Raw genomic sequence first — 20,361 nt, 5'->3', positions numbered from 1 at the left:
TCACTACAGCAGAGGTAACTAGTCATCACTACAGCAGAGGTAACTAGTTCACCATTAGACTAGTCATCACTACAGCAGAGGTAACTAGTTCACCATTAGACTAGTCATCACTACAGCAGAGGTAACTAGTTCACCATTAGACTAGTCATCACTACAGCAGAGGTAACTAGTTCACCATTAGACTAGTCATCACTACAGCAGAGGTAACTAGTTCACCATTAGACTAGTCATCACTACAGCAGAGGTAACTAGTTCACCGTTAGACTAGTCATCACTACAGCAGAGGTAACTAGTTCACCGTTAGACTAGTCATCACTACAGCAGAGGTAACTAGTCATCACTACAGCAGAGGTAACTAGTTCACCATTAGACTAGTCATCACTACAGCAGAGGTAACTAGTCATCACTACAGCAGAGGTAACTAGTTCACCATTAGACTAGTCATCACTACAGCAGAGGTAACTAGTTCACCATTAGACTAGTCATCACTACAGCAGAGGTAACTAGTTCACCATTAGACTAGTCATCACTACAGCAGAGGTAACTAGTTCACCATTAGACTAGTCATCACTACAGCAGAGGTAACTAGTTCACCATTAGACTAGTCATCACTACAGCAGAGGTAACTAGTTCACCATTAGACTAGTCATCACTACAGCAGAGGTAACTAGTTCACCATTAGACTAGTCATCACTACAGCAGAGGTAACTAGTCATCACTACAGTCGTCACTACAGCAGAGGTAACTAGTTCACCGTTAGACTAGTCATCACTACAGCAGAGGTAACTAGTCATCACTACAGCAGAGGTAACTAGTTCACCATTAGACTAGTCATCACTACAGCAGAGGTAACTAGTTCACCATTAGACTAGTCATCACTACAGCAGAGGTAACTAGTTCACCATTAGACTAGTCATCACTACAGCAGAGGTAACTAGTCATCACTACAGCAGAGGTAACTAGTTCACCATTAGACTAGTCATCACTACAGCAGAGGTAACTAGTTCACCATTAGACTAGTCATCACTACAGCAGAGGTAACTAGTCATCACTACAGCAGAGGTAACTAGTTCACCATTAGACTAGTCATCACTACAGCAGAGGTAACTAGTTCACCATTAGACTAGTCATCACTACAGCAGAGGTAACTAGTTCACCATTAGACTAGTCATCACTACAGCAGAGGTAACTAGTTCACCATTAGACTAGTCATCACTACAGCAGAGGTAACTAGTCATCACTACAGCAGAGGTAACTAGTTCACCTTTAGACTAGTCATCACTACAGCAGAGGTAACTAGTTCACCATTAGACTAGTCATCACTACAGCAGAGGTAACTAGTCGTCACTACAGCAGAGGTAACTAGTTCACCATTAGACTAGTCATCACTACAGCAGAGGTAACTAGTCATCACTACAGCAGAGGTAACTAGTTCACCGTTAGACTAGTCATCACTACAGCAGAGGTAACTAGTTCACCATTAGACTAGTCATCACTACAGCAGAGGTAACTAGTCATCACTACAGCAGAGGTAACTAGTCGTCACTACAGCAGAGGTAACTAGTCGTCACTACAGCAGAGGTAACTAGTCGTCACTACAGCAGAGGTAACTAGTCACACTACAGCAGAGGTAACTAGTCGTCACTACAGCAGAGGTAACTAGTCGTCACTACAGCAGAGGTAACTAGTCGTCACTACAGCAGAGGTAACTAGTCGTCACTACAGCAGAGGTAACTAGTCGTCACTACAGCAGAGGTAACTAGTCGTCACTACAGCAGAGGTAACTAGTCGTCACTACAGCAGAGGTAACTAGTCGTCACTACAGCAGAGGTAACTAGTCATCACTACAGCAGAGGTAACTAGTTCACCATTAGACTAGTCATCACTACAGCAGAGGTAACTAGTTCACCATTAGACTAGTCATCACTACAGCAGAGGTAACTAGTTCACCGTTAGACTAGTCATCACTACGGCAGAGGTAACTAGTCATCACTACAGCAGAGGTAACTAGTTCACCGTTAGACTAGTCATCACTACAGCAGAGGTAACTAGTTCACCGTTAGACTAGTCATCACTACAGCAGAGGTAACTAGTTCACCATTAGACTAGTCATCACTACAGCAGAGGTAACTAGTTCACCGTTAGACTAGTCATCACTACAGCAGAGGTAACTAGTTCACCGTTAGACTAGTCATCACTACAGCAGAGGTAACTAGTTCACCATTAGACTAGTCTATCTAGTCATCACTACAGCAGAGGTAACTAGTTCACCATTAGACTAGTCATCACTACAGCAGAGGTAACTAGTTCACCATTAGACTAGTCATCACTACAGCAGAGGTAACTAGTTCACCATTAGACTAGTCATCACTACAGCAGAGGTAACTAGTCATCACTACAGCAGAGGTAACTAGTTCACCATTAGACTAGTCATCACTACAGCAGAGGTAACTAGTTCACCATTAGACTAGTCATCACTACAGCAGAGGTAACTAGTCGTCACTACAGCAGAGGTAACTAGTTCACCATTAGACTAGTCATCACTACAGCAGAGGTAACTAGTTCACCATTAGACTAGTCATCACTACAGCAGAGGTAACTAGTCATCACTACAGCAGAGGTAACTAGTTCACCATTAGACTAGTCATCACTACAGCAGAGGTAACTAGTTCACCATTAGACTAGTCATCACTACAGCAGAGGTAACTAGTTCACCATAACTAGTTCACCATTAGTCATCACTACAGCAGAGGTAACTAGTTCACCATTAACTAGTCATCACTACAGCAGAGGTAACTAGTTCACCATTAGACTAGTCATCACTACAGCAGAGGTAACTAGTTCACCATTAGACTAGTCATCACTACAGCAGAGGTAACTAGTCATCACTACAGCAGAGGTAACTAGTTCACCTTTAGACTAGTCATCACTACAGCAGAGGTAACTAGTTCACCATTAGACTAGTCATCACTACAGCAGAGGTAACTAGTCGTCACTACAGCAGAGGTAACTAGTTCACCATTAGACTAGTCATCACTACAGCAGAGGTAACTAGTCATCACTACAGCAGAGGTAACTAGTTCACCGTTAGACTAGTCATCACTACAGCAGAGGTAACTAGTTCACCATTAGACTAGTCGTCACTACAGCAGAGGTAACTAGTCGTCACTACAGCAGAGGTAACTAGTCGTCACTACAGCAGAGGTAACTAGTCGTCACTACAGCAGAGGTAACTAGTCATCACTAGAGGTAACTAGTCACTACAGAGAGGTAACTAGTCGTCACTACAGCAGAGGTAACTAGTCGTCACTACAGCAGAGGTAACTAGTCATCACTACAGCAGAGGTAACTAGTCGTCACTACAGCAGAGGTAACTAGTTCACCTTAGTAACTAGTCACTACAGCAGAGGTAACTAGTCATCACTACAGCAGAGGTAACTAGTTCACCATTAGACTAGTCATCACTACAGCAGAGGTAACTAGTTCACCATTAGACTAGTCATCACTACAGCAGAGGTAACTAGTTCACCGTTAGACTAGTCATCACTACAGCAGAGGTAACTAGTTCACCGTTAGACTAGTCATCACTACAGCAGAGGTAACTAGTTCACCGTTAGACTAGTCATCACTACAGCAGAGGTAACTAGTCATCACTACAGCAGAGGTAACTAGTCATCACTACAGCAGAGGTAACTAGTCATCACTACAGCAGAGGTAACTAGTCATCACTACAGCAGAGGTAACTAGTCATCACTACAGCAGAGGTAACTAGTTCACCGTTAGACTAGTCATCACTACAGCAGAGGTAACTAGTTCACCGTTAGACTAGTCATCACTACAGCAGAGGTAACTAGTTCACCGTTAGACTAGTCATCACTACAGCAGAGGTAACTAGTTCACCGTTAGACTAGTCATCACTACAGCAGAGGTTCAAGACTAGTCATCACTACAGCAGAGGTAACTAGTTCACCGTTAGACTAGTCATCACTACAGCAGAGGTAACTAGTTCACCATTAGACTAGTCATCACTACAGCAGAGGTAACTAGTCATCACTACAGCAGAGGTAACTAGTTCACCATTAGACTAGTCATCACTACAGCAGAGGTAACTAGTTCACCATTAGACTAGTCATCACTACAGCAGAGGTAACTAGTCATCACTACAGCAGAGGTAACTAGTCATCACTACAGCAGAGGTAACTAGTTCACCATTAGACTAGTCATCACTACAGCAGAGGTAACTAGTCATCACTACAGCAGAGGTAACTAGTTCACCATTAGACTAGTCATCACTACAGCAGAGGTAACTAGTTCACCATTAGACTAGTCATCACTACAGCAGAGGTAACTAGTTCACCGTTAGACTAGTCATCACTACAGCAGAGGTAACTAGTTCACCATTAGACTAGTCATCACTACAGCAGAGGTAACTAGTTCACCGTTAGACTAGTCATCACTACAGCAGAGGTAACTAGTCATCACTACAGCAGAGGTAACTAGTTCACCATTAGACTAGTCATCACTACAGCAGAGGTAACTAGTTCACCATTAGACTAGTCATCACTGAGGGGAGCTTGCCAGCTGTATTAATCTGTATGATGACTGATACTGTACTTCCTCTATGACATCCTGTGTTAATCTGTATGATGACTGATACTGTACTTCCTCTATGACATCCTCTGCAGGTCAACCTGTATGATGACTGATACTGTACTTCCTCTATGACATCCTGTATTAATCTGTATGATGACTGATACTGTACTTCCTCTATGACATCCTGTATTAATCTGTATGATGACTGATACTGTACTTCCTCTCTGACTTCCTCTGCAGGTCAACCTGTGTTTTGATCAGTTTGTCTACAAGCTGGCTGATCAGATATTTGCCTACTACAAGATTCTAGCTGGAAGGTACGTTACATTTCAGAATCAATACTGTTCAATAATTGGGGATCCCTGTCTGTAGTACGCAAGACTACCCTGCTTTCAAATGTCAGCATGTCATGAAACAAAAAGCCAAAATAGGACTGAGAAAACCCGGCCTACAAGACTGTCATCATCACCGTCCTCTCCTGAGACTGTAAACCTGGAGGTACGCGCTTTGTATCACTCAAAATAACAACAGAGTTGCACACTGTGACGATTACAGCACTGGAGACCTCCGCTACCGGTATCTCTGACCTGACTACCGGTGTCTCTGACCTGACTACCGGTATCTCTGACCTGACTACCGGTATCTCTGACCTGACTACCGGTGTCTCTGACCTGACTACCGGTATCTCTGACCTGACTACCGGTGTCTCTGACCTGACTACCGGTGTCTCTGACCTGACTACCAGTGTCTCCTGACCCAGTGTCTCTGACTGACCGGTATCTCTGACCTGACTACCGGTATCTCTGACCTGACTACCGGTATCTCTGACCTGACTACCGGTATCTCTGACCTGACTACCAGTATCTCTGACCTGACTACCAGTATCTCTGACCTGACTACCAGTGTCTCTGACCTGACTACCAGTGTCTCTGACCTGACTACCAGTATCTCTGACCTGACTACCAGTATCTCTGACCTGACTACCAGTGTCTCCGACCTGACGACCGGTATCTCTGACCTGACTACCAGTGTCTCCGACCTGACTACCAGTGTCTCCGACCTGACTACCTGTATCTCTGACCTGACTACCGGTGTCTCTGACCTGACTACCTGTATCTCTGACCTGACTACCAGTGTCTCCGACCTGACGACCGGTATCTCTGACCTGACGACCGGTGTCTCCGACCTGACTACCTGTATCTCTGACCTGACTACCTGTATCTCTGACCTGACTACGGTGTCTCCGACCTGACGATTTTGACCTGACGCCCTCTGATAACCTGATCTGGTATCAGTGTCTCGACCTGACTACCTGGATCTCTGACCTGACGGATGTAGTGTCCGGGCCTGACTACCTGTATCTCCGACCTGACGACCGGTATCTCTGACCTGACTACCAGTGTCTCCGACCTGACTACTTCTCTAGAGTCTGACGTGAAACGCCTGGCTGCGGATCTGATAAAGGTACAATAGACCTGTGTGAGTTTAGAGGGATTTTCTCGCCCCAATAACCTGATGCTTGTATCGGTCTGAGTCAGTGGAATGCCTCGAGCCACGGATGTAGTGTCCGGGCCTCGAGCCACGGATGTAGTGTCCGGGCCTCGAGCCACGGATGTAGTGTCCGGGCCTCGGATGTAGTGTCCGGCCTGCTGAAGGATGTAGGGGCCTCGAGCTTACCCTGTTACCCTGGTGTTACCCTGTTACCCTGGTGTTATCCCTGGTGTTACCCTGGTGTTTATATGGTGTTTCTCTTCTCCTCAGTCTGCTGCTGGACAAGCGTCTGAGAGCGGACTGTAAGAACCAGGGAGCTAACATCCCCTGGCCCGCGTCCAACCGCTACGAGACCCTGCTGAAACAACGCCACGTGCAGGTAACCCCCTGACCTCTGACCCCTAACCCTCCAACCGCTATGAGACCCTGCTGAAACAACGCCACGTTCAGGTAACCCCCTGACCTCTGACCCCCTAACCGTCCAACCGCTACGAGACCCTGTTGAAACAAAGCCACGTTCAGGTAACCCCCTGACCTCTGACCCCTAATCCTACCCCTCCAACCACTGCTAGACCCTGTTGAAACAACGCCACGTTCAGGTAACCCCCTGACCTCTGACCCCTAATCCTACCCCTCCAACCACTGCTAGACCCTGTTGAAACAACGCCACGTTCAGGTAACCCCCTGACCTCTGACCCCTAACCCTCCAACTGCTACGAGACCCTACTGAAACAACGCCATGTACCTTGACCTCTGACCCTCTAACCCTCCAACCACTACTAGACCCAGGCTGAATAATCGGCAAGTCCAGGTAACCATCTGACCCCTAACCCTCGAACTGCCTTCGAGACTGCTAAAACAACGCTACGTCCAGATGACCTCTGACCCCTAACCCTCCAACTAGAGGTATTCACGGGTGCAACAGACCCGAAATTCCGAGATCCAAGCGGGTCCAGGTCCCAAATTCAGATTTATTTTCATAATGTATCTGGGTTGGGTCTGATATAATTGCCACGGGTCTTAGATTTACCGCCTAGACCGCTCCTCTGTTAATGTGTGAGGTGATGAGAACTGTGTCAGCCAATGACAACTCAATAAAACGAACAGCTGATGTCCAGCTGAAACTGGTTCTAGTCACTCGCCTCACGTGTGCCTGCTTCTGAGGAGAGAGGGAGTGAAAGGATACTCCCTCCACTACTCCACTCCTACTCAACCCACTGCCCCACTACTCCTCCACTACTCCCCCCACTACTCCCCCCACTACTCCACTCCTACTCAACCTACTGCCCCACTACTCCTCCACTACTCCCCCACTACTCCACTCCTACACAACCCACTGCCCCACTACTCCACTCCTACTCAACCCACTGCCCCACTACTCCACCACTACTCCCCATCCCAGTGTTGCATCTCTGTACTTCACCCCCCACTACTCCCCCCCACTACTCCCCACTACTCCACTCCTACTCAACCCACTACTCCTACTCCCCACTCCCCCACTACTCCACTCCTACTCAACCCACTACTCCACTACTCCCCCACTACTCCACTACTCCCCCACTACTCCCCACTACTCCTCCTACTCAACCCACTACTCCACCCACTACTCCCCCCACTACTCCCCTACTCACTACTCCACTACTCCCCCACTACTCCACTCCTACTCAACCCACTACTCCCCCACTACTCCACTACTCCCCCACTACTCCACTACTCCCCACTACTCCACTACTCCCCCACTACTCCCCCCACTACTCCACTACTCCCCCACTACTCCACTACTCCCCCCACTACTCCCCCACTACTCCCCACTACTCCCCCCACTACTCCGCTACTCAACCCACTACTCCCCACTACTCCGCTACTCAACCCACTACTCCGCTACTCCCCCACTACTCCGCTACTCAACCCACTACTCCGCTACTCCCCCACTACTCCGCTACTCCCCCCACTACTCCGCTCCTCCCTCCACTACTCCACTCCTCCTCAACCCACTGCCCCAACCCACTCCCCACTACTCCCCACTACCCCCCCCCCACTACTCCCTCCTACTCAACCTACTGCCCCACTACTCCTCCACTACTCCCCCACTACTCCACTCCTACACAACCCACTGCCCCACTACTCCACTCCTACTCAACCCACTGCCCCACTACTCCCCCACTACTCCACCACTACTCCCCATCCCAGTGTTGCATCTCTGTACTTCACCCCCCACTACTCCACTACTCCCCACTACTCCACTACTCCACTCCTACTCAACCCACTACTCCACTACTCCCCCACACCCCCTACTCCCCTACTACTCCACTCTCCACTACTACTCAACCCACTACTCCACTACTCCCCCCACTACTCCCTACTCCTCCCTACCAACCCACTACTCCCCACTACTCCACTACTCCCCCACTACTCCACTACTCCCCCACTACTCCACTACTCCCCCACTACTCCACTACTCCCCCCACTACTCCACTACTCCCCACTACTCCACTACTCCCCCACTACTCCACTACTCCCCACTACTCCCCCACTACTCCCCCCCACTACTCCACTACTCCCCCCACTACTCCACCCACTCAACCCGCTACTCCCCCACTACTCCGCTACTCAACCCACTACTCCGCTACTCCCCCACTACTCCGCTACTCCCCCACTACTCCGCTACTCAACCCACTACTCCTTACTCCCCCACTACTCCGCTCTCCCCACTCCCCCCACTCCTCCACTACTCCCCCACTACTCCCCACTACTCCCCCCCCACTCCTCCACTACTCCCCCACTACTCCGCTACTCCCTCCACTACTCCACTACTCCCCACTACTCCCCCACTACTCCACTACTTCCCCCACTACTCCCCATCCCAGTGTTGCCTCTCTCTTTACTTCATGTAGTCCTTGTCTGTCTGGGTTGTCTCATGTTGGTTCCTCTCCTCTCTCTAGCTGCTGGGTCGTTCCATAGACCTGAACCGTCTGATCACCCAGAGAGTGTCCGCTGCTCTCTACAAGTCTCTGGAGCTGGCCATCAACCGCTTCGAGAGCGAGGACCTCACATCCATCGTGGTACGACCTGCTTTAAGCGTGTATTCACTGTTTTCTCTGTAACGGGAACTAGAAGGTCTGATCAAATCACATTTATTTATAAAGCCCTTCGTACATCAGCTGATATCTCAAAGTGCTGTACAGAAACCCAGCTTAAAACCCCAAACAGCAAGCAATGCAGGTGTAGAAGCACGGTGGCTAGGAAAAACTCCCTAGAAAGGCCAGAACCTAGGAAGAAACCTAGAGAGGAACCAAGCTATGTGGGGTGGCCAGTCCTCTTCTGGCTGTGCCGGGTGGAGATTATAACAGAACATGGCCCAAGATGTTCATAAATGACCAGCATGGTCGAATAATAATAAGGCAGAACAGTTGAAACTGTCATCATGTCAGGTAGTCCTGGGACATGGTCCTAGGGCTCAGGTCAGTTGAAACTGGAGCAGCAGCACGGCCAGGTGGACTGGGGACAGCAAGGAGTCATCATGTCAGGTAGTCCTGGGGCATGGTCCTAGGGCTCAGGTCCTCCGAGAGAGAAAGAAAGAGAGAATTAGAGAGAGCACACTTAGATTCACACAGGACACCGAATAAGACAGGAGAAGTACTCCAGATATAACAAACTGACCCTAGCCCCCCCGACACATAAACTACTGCAGCATAAATACTGGAGGCTGAGACAGGAGGGGTCAAGATGAACATCAACCGTATGACCCACAAGCTGTCTTCTTCTCCTTGTAACAGGAACTAGAAGGTCTGATGAACATCAACCGTATGACCCACAAGCTGTCTTCTTCTCCTCCTTGTAACAGGAACTAGAAGGTCTGATGAACATCAACCGTATGACCCACAAGCTGCTGTCTAAGTTCCTGACGCTGGACAGTATGGACGCCATGTTCCGGGAGGCCAATCACAATGTCTCCGCCCCCTACGGACGCATCACACTCCATGTCTTCTGGGAACTCAACTACGATTTCCTCCCCAACTACTGCTACAACGGATCTACCAACAGGTAACACAACTACACACAACTACTGCTACAACTACACACAACTAATACTACACAACTACACACAACTACTGCTACAACTACACACAACTAATACTACAACTACACACAACTAATACTACACAACTACACACAACTACTGCTACAACTACACCAACTAATACTACACAACTACACACAACTACTGCTACAACTACACACAACTAATACTACAACTACACACAACTAATACTACACAACTACACACACCTACTGCTACAACTACACCCAACTACTGCTACACAACTACACACACCTACTGCACACACACCCTATCAGCATAGTTCCCTGAGTTGTAGTGAGAAGACCACACACACACCCTATCAGCATAGTTCCCTGAGTTGTAGTGAGAAGACCACACACACCCTATCATCGCGGGACTCCACATTTCCCCTGCCATTTCCCTCATGAACAATGTTACCAACAGAAAAAGATCACACCATGTCTAACAAACTTTCTGTCAGCATTTACAAAATGACATCAAAACTTCCTGTTTCCATCACAGCTTTTTTTTTAAACAACCACTCTCTAGGTTCGTCCGCACGGTCCTGCCGTTCTCACAGGAGTTCCAGAGGGACAAGCCACCCAACGCCCAGCCGCAGTACCTGTATGGGTCAAAGGTCAGTACAACCCTACCCAGCCCCAGTACCTGTACGGGTCAAAGGTCAGTACAACCCTACCCAGCCCCAGTACCTGTACGGGTCAAAGGTCAGTACAACCCTACCCAGCCCCAGTACCAAAGGTCAGTACAACCCTACCCAGTACCAGGGGTCAAGGTCAGTACAACCCCCAGCCCCAGTACCCAGCCCTAGCCCCAGTACCTGTACGGGTCAAAGGTCAGTACAACCCTACCCAGCCCCAGTACCTGTACAGGTCAAAGGTCAGTACAACCCTACCCAGTACCTGTACGGGTCAAAGGTCAGTAAAACCCTACCCAGTACCTGTACGGGTCAAAGGTCAGTACAACCCTACCCAGCCCCAGTACCTGTATGGGTCAAAGATCAGTACAACCCTACCCAGCCCCAGTACCTGTATGGGTCAAAGATCAGTACAACCCTACCCAGCCCCAGTACGGGTCAAAGGTCAGTTCAACCCTACCCAGCCCCAGTACGGGTCAAAGGTCAGTACAACCCTACCCAGCCCCAGTACGGGTCAAAGGTCAGTTCAACCCTACCCAGCCCCAGTACGGGTCAAAGGTCAGTACAACCCTAATCCCTGACCCCTAACTCCCTGTAAAACTACCTGAAATCAAACTCTCTCTAGCCGTTCACACACTTATTATGTGTTTCAGCCAAACAGACGTAGAACATCAAACGTCTGCTATTGGTTTATCTGGTATCCAACGTCTGCTATTGGTTTATCTGGTATCAAACGTCTGCTATTGGTTTATCTGGTATCCAACGACTGCTATTGGTTTATCTGGTATCCAACGTCTGCTATTGGTTTATCTGGTATCAACGTCTGCTATTGGTTTATCTGGTATCTATTGGTTTATCTGGTATCCAACGTCTGCTATTGGTTTATCTGGTATCAAACGTCTGCTATTGGTTTATCTGGTATCCAACGTCTGCTATTGGTTTATCTGGTATCCAACGTCTGCTATTGGTTTATCTGGTCTCAAATGTCGGCTATTGGTTTATCTGGTCTCAAATGTCGGCTATTGGTTTATCTGGTCTCAAACAGACGTAGAACATCAAACAATACCAGAGCCTGGGAACCCAGAGTCTCTGGTGGCACAGCTACCACTGCAATGCAGTGCCCTAGACCACTTCCTCCTTGCTGAGAGGCCTTTCAGGTTATGTCGATATAGAACTCGTTTTACTGTGGATATAGATACAGGCCCTTAACTTCCTGTCTCCCTCTACCTCTCCACAGGCCCTTAACTTCCTGTCTCCCTCTACCTCTCCCCTCTCCACAGGCCCTTAACTTCCTGTCTCCCTCTACCTCTCCCCTCTCTACAGGCTCTGAACCTGGCGTACAGCAGTATCTTTGGTTTCTACAGACACTTTGTTGGTCCTCCTCACATCAAGGCCATGTGTCGTCTGCTGGGGTACCAGGGCATCGCTGTGGTCATGGAGGAGCTGCTGAAAGTGGTCAAGAGCCTGGTGAGAAAGGAGAGGGGTAGAATGGTGGTGGAATGGTGGGGTGGGATGGAGGAGGGGTGGTGGAATGGTGGGACGGGATGGAGGAGGGGTAGAATGGTGGGGTGGGATGGAGGAGGGGTGGTGGACTGGTGGGATGGGATGGAGGGGTGGTGGAATGGTGGGGTGGGATGGAGGGGTGGGATGGAGGAGGGGTGGTGGACTGGTGGGATGGGATGGAGGAGGGGTGGTGGACTGGTGGGGTGGGATGGAGGGGTGGTGGAATGGTGGGGTGGGATGGAGGGGTGGTGGAATGGTGGGGTGGGATGGAGGAGGGTGGTGGACTGGTGGGATGGGATGGAGGAGGGTGGTGGACTGGTGGGGTGGGATGGAGGAGGGGTAGAATGGAGGAGGGTGGTGGAATGGTGGGGTGGGATGGAGGAGGGTGGTGGACTGGTGGGGTGGGATGGAGGAGGAGGGGTGGTGGACTGGTGGGATGGGATGGAGGAGGGGTGGTGGAATGGTGGGGTGGGATGGAGGAGGGGTGGTGGAATGGTGGGATGGAGGAGGGGTAGAATGGAGGAGGGTGGTGGTAGAATGGTGGGATGGGAGGAGGGTAGAATGGAGGAGGGGTGGTGGAATGGTGGGGTGGGATGGAGGAGGAGTGGTAGAATGGAGGAGGGGTGGTGGAATGGAGGGGTGGTAGAATGGAGGTGGGGTGGTGGAATGGTGGGGTGGGATGGAGGAGGGGTAGAATGGAGGAGGGGTGGTGGAATGGTGGGGTGGGATGGAGGGGTGGTAGAATGGAGGAGGGGTGGTGGAATGGTGGGGTGGGATGGAGGGGTGGTAGAATGGAGGAGGGGTGGTGGAATGGTGGGATGGGATGGAGGAGGGGTGGGATGGAGGAGGGGTGGTGGAATGGTGGGGTGGGATGGAGGAGGGGTAGAATGGAGGAGGGGTGGTGGAATGGTGGGGTGGGATGGAGGGGTGGTAGAATGGAGGAGGGGTGGTGGAATGGTGGGGTGGGATGGAGGGGTGGTAGAATGGAGGAGGGGTGGTGGAATGGTGGGGTGGGATGGAGGAGGGGTAGAATGGAGGAGGGGTGGAATGGTGGGGTGGGGTGGGATGGAGGGGTGGTAGAATGGAGGGTGGTGGAATGGTGGGGTGGGATGGAGGGGTGGTAGAATGGAGGAGGGGTGGTGGAATGGTGGGATGGGATGGAGGGTGGTGGAATGGTGGGGTGGGATGGAGGAGGGGGTAGAATGGTGGGATGGAGGAGGGGGTGGTGGAATGGTGGGGTGGGATGGAGGAGGGTGGTGGACTGGTGGGGTGGGATGGAGGAGGGTGGTGGACTGGTGGGATGGGATGGAGGAGGGTGGTGGACTGGTGGGATGGGATGGAGGAGGGGTGGTGGACTGGTGGGATGGGATGGAGGAGGGGTGGTGGACTGGTGGGATGGGATGGAGGAAGGGTGGTGGACTGGTGGGGTGGGATGGAGGAGGGGTGATGGGATGGAGGAGGGGTGGTGGAATGGTGGGATGGGATGGAGGAGGGTGGTGGAATGGTGGGATGGGATGGAGGAGGGTGGTGGAATGGTGGGATGGGATGGAGGAGGGGTGGTAGAATGGTGGGATGGGAGGAGGGGTAGAATGGAGGGGTGGTGGAATGGTGGGGTGGGATGGAGGGGTGGTAGAATGGAGGAGGGGTGGTGGAATGGTGGGATGGGATGGAGGGGTGGTGGAATGGTGGGGTGGGATGGAGGAGGGGTAGAATGGTGGGATGGAGGAGGGGTGGTGGAATGGTGGGGTGGGATGGAGGAGGGGTGGTGGACTGGTGGGGTGGGATGGAGGAGGGGTGGTGGACTGGTGGGATGGGATGGAGGAGGGGTGGTGGACTGGTGGGATGGGATGGAGGAGGGGTGGTGGACTGGTGGGATGGGATGGAGGAGGGGTGGTGGACTGGTGGGATGGGATGGAGGAAGGGTGGTGGACTGGTGGGGTGGGATGGAGGAGGGGTGATGGGATGGAGGAGGGGTGGTGGAATGGTGGGATGGGATGGAGGAGGGGTGGTGGAATGGTGGGATGGGATGGAGGAGGGGTGGTGGAATGGTGGGATGGGATGGAGGAGGGGTGGTAGAATGGTGGGATGGGAGGAGGGGTGAATGGAGGAGGGGTGGTGGAATGGTGGGATGGGATGGAGGAGGGGTGGTAGAATGGAGGAGGGGTGGTGGAATGGTGGGGTGGGATGGAGGAGGGGTAGAATGGAGGAGGGGTGGTGGAATGGTGGGGTGGGATGGAGGGGTGGTAGAATGGAGGAGGGGTGGTGGAATGGTGGGGTGGGATGGAGGGGTGGTAGAATGGAGGAGGGGTGGTGGAATGGTGGGATGGGATGGAGGAGGGGTGGGATGGAGGAGGGGTGGTGGAATGGTGGGGTGGGATGGAGGAGGGGTAGAATGGAGGAGGGGTGGTGGAATGGTGGGGTGGGATGGAGGGTGGTAGAATGGAGGAGGGGTGGTGGAATGGTGGGGTGGGATGGAGGGGTGGTAGAATGGAGGAGGGGTGGTGGAATGGTGGGGTGGGATGGAGGAGGGGTAGAATGGAGGAGGGGTGGTGGAATGGTGGGGTGGGGTGGGATGGAGGGGTGGTAGAATGGAGGGGTGGTGGAATGGTGGGGTGGGATGGAGGGGTGGTAGAATGGAGGAGGGGTGGTGGAATGGTGGGATGGGATGGAGGAGGGGTGGTGGAATGGTGGGGTGGGATGGAGGAGGGGTAGAATGGTGGGATGGAGGAGGGGTGGTGGAATGGTGGGGTGGGATGGAGGAGGGGTGGTGGACTGGTGGGGTGGGATGGAGGAGGGTGGTGGACTGGTGGGATGGGATGGAGGAGGGGTGGTGGACTGGTGGGATGGGATGGAGGAGGGGTGGTGGACTGGTGGGATGGGATGGAGGAAGGGTGGTGGACTGGTGGGGTGGGATGGAGGAGGGTGGTGGGATGGGATGGAGGAGGGGTGGTGGAATGGTGGGATGGGATGGAGGAGGGGTGGTGGAATGGTGGGATGGGATGGAGGAGGGGGGTGGTGGAATGGTGGGATGGGATGGAGGAGGGGTGGTGGAATGGTGGGATGGGATGGAGGAGGGGGTGGTAGAATGGTGGGATGGGAGGAGGGGTAGAATGGAGGAGGGGTGGTGGAATGGTGGGGTGGGATGGAGGAGGGGTGGTGGAATGGTGGGGTGGGATGGAGGAGGGTGGTAGAATGGAGGAGGGGTGGTGGAATGGTGGGGTGGGATGGAGGATAGGGAATGGTGGGGTGGGATGGAGGGTGGTAGAATGGAGGAGGGTGGTGGAATGGTGGGATGGGATGGAGGAGGGTGGTGGAATGGTGGGATGGAGGAGGGGTAGAATGGAGGAGGGGTGGTGGAATGGTGGGGTGGGATGGAGGAGGGGTGGTGGAATGGTGGGATGGGATGGAGGAGGGGTGGTGGAATGGTGGGGTGGGATGGAGGAGGGGTAGAATGGAGGAGGGGGTGGTGGAATGGTGGGGTGGGATGGAGGGTGGTAGAATGGAGGAGGGTGGTGGAATGGTGGTAGAATGGTGGGATGGGATGGAGGAGGGGTGGTGGAATGGTGGGGTGGGATGGAGGAGGGGTAGAATGGAGGAGGGGGGTGGAATGGTGGGGTGGGATGGAGGAGGGGTGGTGGAATGGTGGGGTGGGATGGAGGGGTGGTAGAATGGAGGAGGGGTGGTGGAATGGTGGGGTGGGATGGAGGAGGGGTAGAATGGTGGGATGGAGGAGGAGTGGTAGAATGGTGGGATGGGATGGAGGGGTGGTAGAATGGAGGAGGGGTGGTGGAATGGTGGGGAGGGGGTAGAATGGAGGAGGGGTGGTGGAATGGTGGGGTGGGATGGAGGAGGGTAGAATGGAGGAGGGGTGGTGGAATGGTGGGGTGGGATGGAGGGGTGGTAGAATGGTGGGATGGGATGGAGGAGGGGTGAATGGTGGGATGGAGGAGGGTAGAATGGAGGAGGGGTGGTGGAATGGTGGGGTGGGATGGAGGGGTGGTAGAATGGAGGAGGGTGGTGGAATGGTGGGGTGGGATGGAGGGGTGGTAGAATGGAGTGGTGGAATGGTGGGATGGGATGGAGGAGGGGGTAGAATGGTGGGATGGAGGAGGGGTGGTGGAATGGTGGGATGGGATGGAGGAGGGGTGGTGGAATGGTGGGGTGGGATGGAGGAGGAGGTGGTGGAATGGTGGGGTGGGATGGAGGAGGGTAGAATGGAGGAGGTGGTAGAATGGTGGGATGGGAGGAGGGGTAGAATGGAGGAGGGGTGGTGGAATGGTGGGGTGGGATGGAGGAGGGGTGGTAGAATGGAGGAGGGGTGGTGGAATGGTGGGGTGGGATGGAGGAGGGTAGAATGGAGGAGGGGTGGTGGAATGGTGGGGTGGGATGGAGGGGTGGTAGAATGGAGGAGGGGTGGTGGAATGGTGGGGTGGGATGGAGGGGTGGTAGAATGGAGGAGGGGTGGTGGAATGGTGGGATGGGATGGAGGAGGGGTGGGATGGAGGAGGGTGGTGGAATGGTGGGATGGGATGGAGGAGGGGTGGTGGAATGGTGGGGTGGGATGGAGGAGGTGGGAGGATGGTGGAATGGTGGGGTGGGATGGAGGGGTGGTAGAATGGAGGAGGGGTGGTGGAATGGTGGGGTGGGATGGAGGGGTGGTAGAATGGAGGAGGGGTGGTGGAATGGTGGGGTGGGATGGAGGAGGGGTAGAATGGAGGAGGGGTGGTGGAATGGTGGGGTGGGGTGGGATGGAGGGGTGGTAGAATGGAGGGGTGGTGGAATGGTGGGGTGGGATGGAGGGGTGGTAGAATGGAGGAGGGGTGGTGGAATGGTGGGATGGGATGGAGGAGGGGTGGTGGAATGGTGGGGTGGGATGGAGGAGGGGTAGAATGGTGGGATGGAGGAGGGGTGGTGGAATGGTGGGGTGGGATGGAGGAGGGTGGTGGACTGGTGGGGTGGGATGGAGGAGGGGTGGTGGACTGGTGGGATGGGATGGAGGAGGGGTGGTGGACTGGTGGGATGGGATGGAGGAGGGGTGGTGGACTGGTGGGATGGGATGGAGGAAGGGTGGTGGACTGGTGGGGTGGGATGGAGGAGGGGTGGTGGGATGGGATGGAGGAGGGGTGGTGGAATGGTGGGATGGGATGGAGAGGGGTGGTGGAATGGTGGGATGGGATGGAGGAGGGGTGGTGGAATGGTGGGATGGGATGGAGGAGGGGTGGTAGAATGGTGGGATGGGAGGAGGGGTAGAATGGAGGAGGGGTGGTGGAATGGTGGGGTGGGATGGAGGAGGGTGGTGGAATGGTGGGGTGGGATGGAGGAGGGGTGGTGGAATGGTGGGGTGGGATGGAGGAGGGGTGGTAGAATGGAGGAGGGGTGGTGGAATGGTGGGGTGGGATGGAGGAGGGGTGGGAGGTGGTGGAATGGTGGGGTGGGATGGAGGGTGGTAGAATGGAGGAGGGGTGGTGGAATGGTGGGATGGGATGGAGGAGGGGTGGTGGAATGGTGGGGTGGGATGGAGGAGGGGTAGAATGGAGGAGGGTGGTGGAATGGTGGGGTGGGATGGAGGAGGGGTGGTGGAATGGTGGGATGGGATGGAGGAGGGATGGTGGGGTGGGATGGAGGGTGGTAGAATGGAGGAGGGGTGGTGGAATGGTGGGGTGGGATGGAGGAGGGGGTAGAATGGTGGGATGGAGGAGGAGTGGTAGAATGGTGGGATGGGATGGAGATGGAGGAGGGTGGTGGAATGGTGGGGAGGGGTAGAATGGAGGAGGGGTGGTGGAATGGTGGGGTGGGATGGAGGAGGGGTAGAATGGAGGAGGGGTGGTGGAATGGTGGGGTGGGATGGAGGGGTGGTAGAATGGTGGGATGGGATGGAGGAGGGGTAGAATGGTGGGATGGAGGAATGGTGGGGTGGGATGGAGGAGGGGTAGAATGGAGGAGGGGTGGTGGAATGGTGGGGTGGGATGGAGGGGTGGTAGAATGGAGGAGGGGTGGTGGAATGGTGGGGTGGGATGGAGGGGTGGTAGAATGGAGGAGGGGTGGTGGAATGGTGGGATGGGATGGAGGAGGGGGTAGAATGGTGGGATGGAGGAGGGGTGGTGGGATGGGATGGAGGAGGGGTGGTGGAATGGTGGGGTGGGATGGAGGAGGGGTGGTGGAATGGTGGGGTGGGATGGAGGAGGGGTGAATGGAGGAGGGGTGGTAGAATGGTGGGATGGGAGGAGGGGTAGAATGGAGGAGGGGTGGTGGAATGGTGGGGTGGGATGGAGGAGGGGTGGTAGAATGGAGGAGGGGTGGTGGAATGGTGGGGTGGGATGGAGGAGGGTAGAATGGAGGAGGGGTGGTGGAATGGTGGGGTGGGATGGAGGGGTGGTAGAATGGAGGAGGGTGGTGGAATGGTGGGGTGGGATGGAGGGGTGGTAGAATGGAGGAGGGGTGGTGGAATGGTGGGATGGGATGGAGGAGGGGTGGGATGGAGGAGGGGTGGTGGAATGGTGGGATGGGATGGAGGAGGGGTGGGATGGAGGAGGGTGGTGGAATGGTGGGGTGGGATGGAGGAGGGGGTAGAATGGAGGAGGGGTGGTGGAATGGTGGGGTGGGATGGAGGGGTGGTAGAATGGAGGAGGGGTGGTGGAATGGTGGGGTGGGATGGAGGGTGGTAGAATGGAGGAGGGGTGGTGGAATGGTGGGGTGGGATGGAGGAGGGTAGAATGGAGGAGGGGTGGTGGAATGGTGGGGTGGGGTGGGATGGAGGGTGGTAGAATGGAGGGGTGGTGGAATGGTGGGGTGGGATGGAGGGGTGGTAGAATGGAGGAGGGGTGGTGGAATGGTGGGATGGGATGGAGGAGGGGTGGTGGAATGGTGGGGTGGGATGGAGGAGGGGTAGAATGGTGGGATGGAGGAGGGGGTGGTGGAATGGTGGGGTGGGATGGAGGAGGGGTGGTGGACTGGTGGGGTGGGATGGAGGAGGGGTGGTGGACTGGTGGGATGGGATGGAGGAGGGGTGGTGGACTGGTGGGATGGGATGGAGGAGGGGTGGTGGACTGGTGGGATGGGATGGAGGAAGGGTGGTGGACTGGTGGGGTGGGATGGAGGAGGGGTGGTGGGATGGGATGGAGGAGGGGTGGTGGAATGGTGGGATGGGATGGAGGAGGGTGGTGGAATGGTGGGATGGGATGGAGGAGGGGTGGTGGAATGGTGGGATGGGATGGAGGAGGGGTGGTAGAATGGTGGGATGGGAGGAGGGGTAGAATGGAGGAGGGGTGGTGGAATGGTGGGGTGGGATGGAGGAGGGGTGGTGGAATGGTGGGGGTGGGATGGAGGAGGGGTGGTGGAATGGTGGGGTGGGATGGAGGAGGGGTGGTAGAATGGAGGAGGGTGGTGGAATGGTGGGGTGGGATGGAGGAGGGGTAGAATGGAGGAGGGGTGGTGGAATGGTGGGGTGGGATGGAGGGGTGGTAGAATGGAGGAGGGGTGGTGGAATGGTGGGATGGGATGGAGGAGGGGTGGTGGAATGGTGGGGTGGGATGGAGGAGGGGTAGAATGGAGGAGGGTGGTGGAATGGTGGGGTGGGATGGAGGAGGGGTGGTGGAATGGTGGGATGGGATGGAGGAGGGATGGTGGGGTGGGATGGAGGGGTGGTAGAATGGAGGAGGGTGGTGGAATGGTGGGGTGGGATGGAGGAGGGGTAGAATGGTGGGATGGAGGAGGAGTGGTAGAATGGTGGGATGGGATGGAGGGGTGGTAGAATGGAGGAGGGGTGGTGGAATGGTGGGGAGGGTAGAATGGAGGAGGGGTGGTGGAATGGTGGGGTGGGATGGAGGAGGGGTGGTGGAATGGTGGGGTGGGATGGAGGGGTGGTAGAATGGAGGAGGGGTGGTGGAATGGTGGGGTGGGATGGAGGAGGGGTAGAATGGTGGGATGGAGGAGGAGTGGTAGAATGGTGGGATGGGATGGAGGGGTGGTAGAATGGAGGAGGGGTGGTGGAATGGTGGGGAGGGGGTAGAATGGAGGAGGGGTGGTGGAATGGTGGGGTGGGATGGAGGAGGGGTAG

At 54.2% G+C, this 20,361-nt stretch overlaps 1 protein-coding gene across 5 annotated transcripts in view; it reads left to right on the top strand.

Annotated features, from left to right (window-relative positions):
• LOC115121238 (cytoplasmic FMR1-interacting protein 1 homolog) overlaps positions 1 to 20,361 on the top strand; it is a 123,010-nt gene that overhangs the window by 82,179 nt on the left and 20,470 nt on the right. For all 5 annotated transcript variants that reach the window (XM_065009396.1, XM_065009398.1, XM_065009397.1 and 2 more), the window contains 6 exons: positions 4,834 to 4,910; positions 6,355 to 6,463; positions 9,027 to 9,146; positions 9,929 to 10,128; positions 10,697 to 10,784; positions 12,126 to 12,269. In XM_065009396.1, the coding sequence (XP_064865468.1) occupies positions 4,834 to 4,910; positions 6,355 to 6,463; positions 9,027 to 9,146; positions 9,929 to 10,128; positions 10,697 to 10,784; positions 12,126 to 12,269 (738 nt within the window). The remainder of the gene's footprint in view (positions 1 to 4,833; positions 4,911 to 6,354; positions 6,464 to 9,026; positions 9,147 to 9,928; positions 10,129 to 10,696; positions 10,785 to 12,125; positions 12,270 to 20,361) is intronic.

The sequence above is a fragment of the Oncorhynchus nerka genome, linkage group LG24 (assembly GCF_034236695.1).
Source record: "Oncorhynchus nerka isolate Pitt River linkage group LG24, Oner_Uvic_2.0, whole genome shotgun sequence".
Taxonomy (NCBI): Eukaryota; Metazoa; Chordata; class Actinopteri; order Salmoniformes; family Salmonidae; genus Oncorhynchus; species Oncorhynchus nerka.
The sequence above is the reverse complement of the archived record's forward strand: the minus strand, read 5'-3'. Positions and strand labels throughout refer to the sequence as shown.